General features: G+C 48.1%; 1 protein-coding gene across 1 annotated transcript; it reads left to right on the top strand.

Annotated features, from left to right (window-relative positions):
* Window positions 1–328: 328 nt before the first annotated feature.
* Window positions 329–2,208, top strand: LOC104275430 (integrator complex subunit 4-like; the record flags this gene model as incomplete). Its single annotated transcript, XM_009871392.1, has 2 exons — window positions 329–523; window positions 2,091–2,208. Coding segments are annotated over 2 exons (313 nt in total), but the record flags the coding sequence as incomplete, so codon positions are not given.
* Between the last annotated feature and the right edge of the window lie 383 nt (window positions 2,209–2,591).

The raw sequence follows: 2,591 nt of genomic DNA, 5'->3' as shown, positions 1-2,591 counted from the left end.
TTCCAACCCTGACAATTCTGTGATTCTACAAGCTGTGTTTGTCCTGGGGTGGTTGTTTGGGGCTGAAAGGGGCAGAATTTGTGCTGGGGCAGGCAGAGGAGAGGTGGTGGTTGAGAGGTGGTGGTTCCTGGCTGCGGGGGTTACTTGGGCAGGACGGGAGGTGCCCCAGCCTCCTGGGGGTGAGCTCCGTGTAAGACAGACGTTGGAGAAGGCAGTGAGTGCTGGGGCTTGGAGCTTCCTTGGGTCTGCTGCTGAGACAGCGCTGACTGAGAGAAGGAGCTGGTCAGGATTTGCTCTGCGTTTCTGAAACGTGTCCCTCTGCCCACAGCAGCAGCATGAGGACCTGTCCGCCAAGAAGCTGCGGCTGACCAAGCCCAGCAAGTCGGCGGCGCTCCACGTCGACCTGTGCAAAGCCACCTCGCCTGCAGATGCCTTGCAGTACCTGCTCCAGTTTGCCAGGAAGCCTGTGGAGGTGGAGAGCGTGGAAGGCGTTGTCAGGATCCTGCTGGAGCATTATTACAAGGTGGGGAAGCTGGGAGCCCATCATGCTTCCAGAATCCTTCTCCTGGTCTTGTTTCCATGAGGTCGGGTGGGGAACAGGGAGTCACAGGCTCCTGTGTGGCTGACTCGGTTGCCAGTAGCTGGGGCTACTGTGAGGAGGGTGAGTGGCTGTGGTCCTTTTCCCAAGTGATTTCTTGGTCCCTTTGCTGCTGATTTCAGGAGCCTGTGACAGGGATGTGACTCTGTTATCTCTGCAGGTGCCCTGCGTGATTAGTTTTAAATTAACTTAACCAAGGACTGAGACGTGACAAGTTTTCTGGGGAATCTGACTGTCCAAAGCTGGCGCGACTTGATCAGAATCCTTCCTGACTCACGTTTCCTTACCTTGCCCTTAATTTCCTCTAACAGTGGAGGAACTTTTTAGCTATTTCTTAATGCTGCAGACAAAGCACTTTTAAAGTGACACTTCTGAAAAACTTTTCAAGCAAAAACTTGTCAAGAAAAAATTCTGAACAGCCAGTAAAAAGTAAATATCAGAAGTAACGTGTGCTTTGTAGTGTCCAGGTACTTCTAACAAAGCAAAACTTTTTTTGCGGCTGACAAAGCTGCCCTGTAGGCTGAAACATTTCTCATAAATGTCCTTGTCCTATTCTGCCTTTTTTTATTTACCAGTTGAGTCTGTTGTATGCTAAAACTCTTCAGCTGCATTTTATCTGTCTCTGTAGTCTACTGGTGTATCCTCAGTGGCGTGAGGTGATTTTGAAAGTCCTTTCTTGATCCAGGGGGGTTTTCAGATCGAGGGGTTTAGAGGCACTTTCACTTGCTGGTGTTTTGGTCGTGGAGTCGGCAATTAGATCTGCAAACTCATTTCCTACTTGTGAGGGACAAAGTGTCCCCTGGGGTGGGAGACTGCTCCTAACTGGGGGATGATGACGTTGCAGATGTTGTTCCTAAGGGCCTTTCTAAGTGTCCTCTTTGAAACCGCTCTTTTTTTTTCTGTCGTTTAGTAAAAGAATATGAGCAGTGGTGAGTAAACACCAAATAGATCATACTGTGAAAATCTGTGTGTCCTACCACTGCTTTAAGCCGTGCGCAAGTCTGTAGATGACCCAAAATAATAACTCTTTAAAATGTGTGAACTTTTACAATAAATTTAAAATTAACGCTAATTGGTGGAGCTTATTGCCACCTGTGACAGCTTTTGCTGTTGCTTAAATAGCAGGTGCATGCAGCTAACATATGCTCCTATTATTTCATTTTTTTTACCTTGCTGTGTTGGGATTCTTTCTTTAAGAAGGGTTGGCAGGAATCCTCCCCACCATTCAGAGAAACCGTGGTTTCCTATAGCCCATGGGCCCTGCAGCTTAGCGGAGGTCAAGTCTCAGTTCCCTTCCTAAAATCCACCTGTTTGTTCATTAAAAGCAGAGTTATAACAGTATTGACAGGGCCTTTTCCAGTGTCTTGAAAACCTGATTATTAAAACTTGAAAATTTCAAAACGCCACCAAGGTAACTTTGAGGAATTACGGATGAAAGAATAAATTTTCAAAAGTATTGGAAGCTTTGAGAATGTCTGTTGTCTCCTTCCAGGAGAACGATGCCTCTGTCAGACTGAAGATTGCTTCTTTGCTGGGTTTGTTGTCGAAGACTGCGGGATTTTCCCCGGACTGCATTATGGACGATGCCATTAACACACTTCAAAATGAGAGTAAGTCTCGTTTTCCAGGTGGTGCTGGAGATCAGGGCAGAATCGCGGTGTCTTTTAAACATCTGGGACAGTGGCAAAGCCCTTACGTCTGAAGTGTGTAGCTGAACACTGTTGCTTAAGGTATTTGTTTTCTGCTTTTGTGAACGGTGATCAAAGATACCGCGTTCGAGGAGGAGACAGCTGTTCCTCAGACCTCTGGTGAGACCCCACCTTGAATCCTGCGTCCAGTTCTGGTGCCCCCAGAGGGCCGTGGATCTGTTGGAGCGTGTTCAGAGGAGGCCACAAGGATGACCCAGGGGCTGGAGCAGCTCTGCTGCAAGGACAGGCTGCGGGAGCTGGGATTGTTCAGTCTGGAAAAGAGAAGACTTCGGGGGGACCTAACA

Source organism: Apaloderma vittatum, unplaced genomic scaffold (genome assembly GCF_000703405.1).
Source record: "Apaloderma vittatum isolate BGI_N311 unplaced genomic scaffold, ASM70340v1 scaffold18576, whole genome shotgun sequence".
Classification (NCBI taxonomy): Eukaryota; Metazoa; Chordata; class Aves; order Trogoniformes; family Trogonidae; genus Apaloderma; species Apaloderma vittatum.
This window is presented reverse-complemented; position numbering and strand designations above follow the sequence as displayed.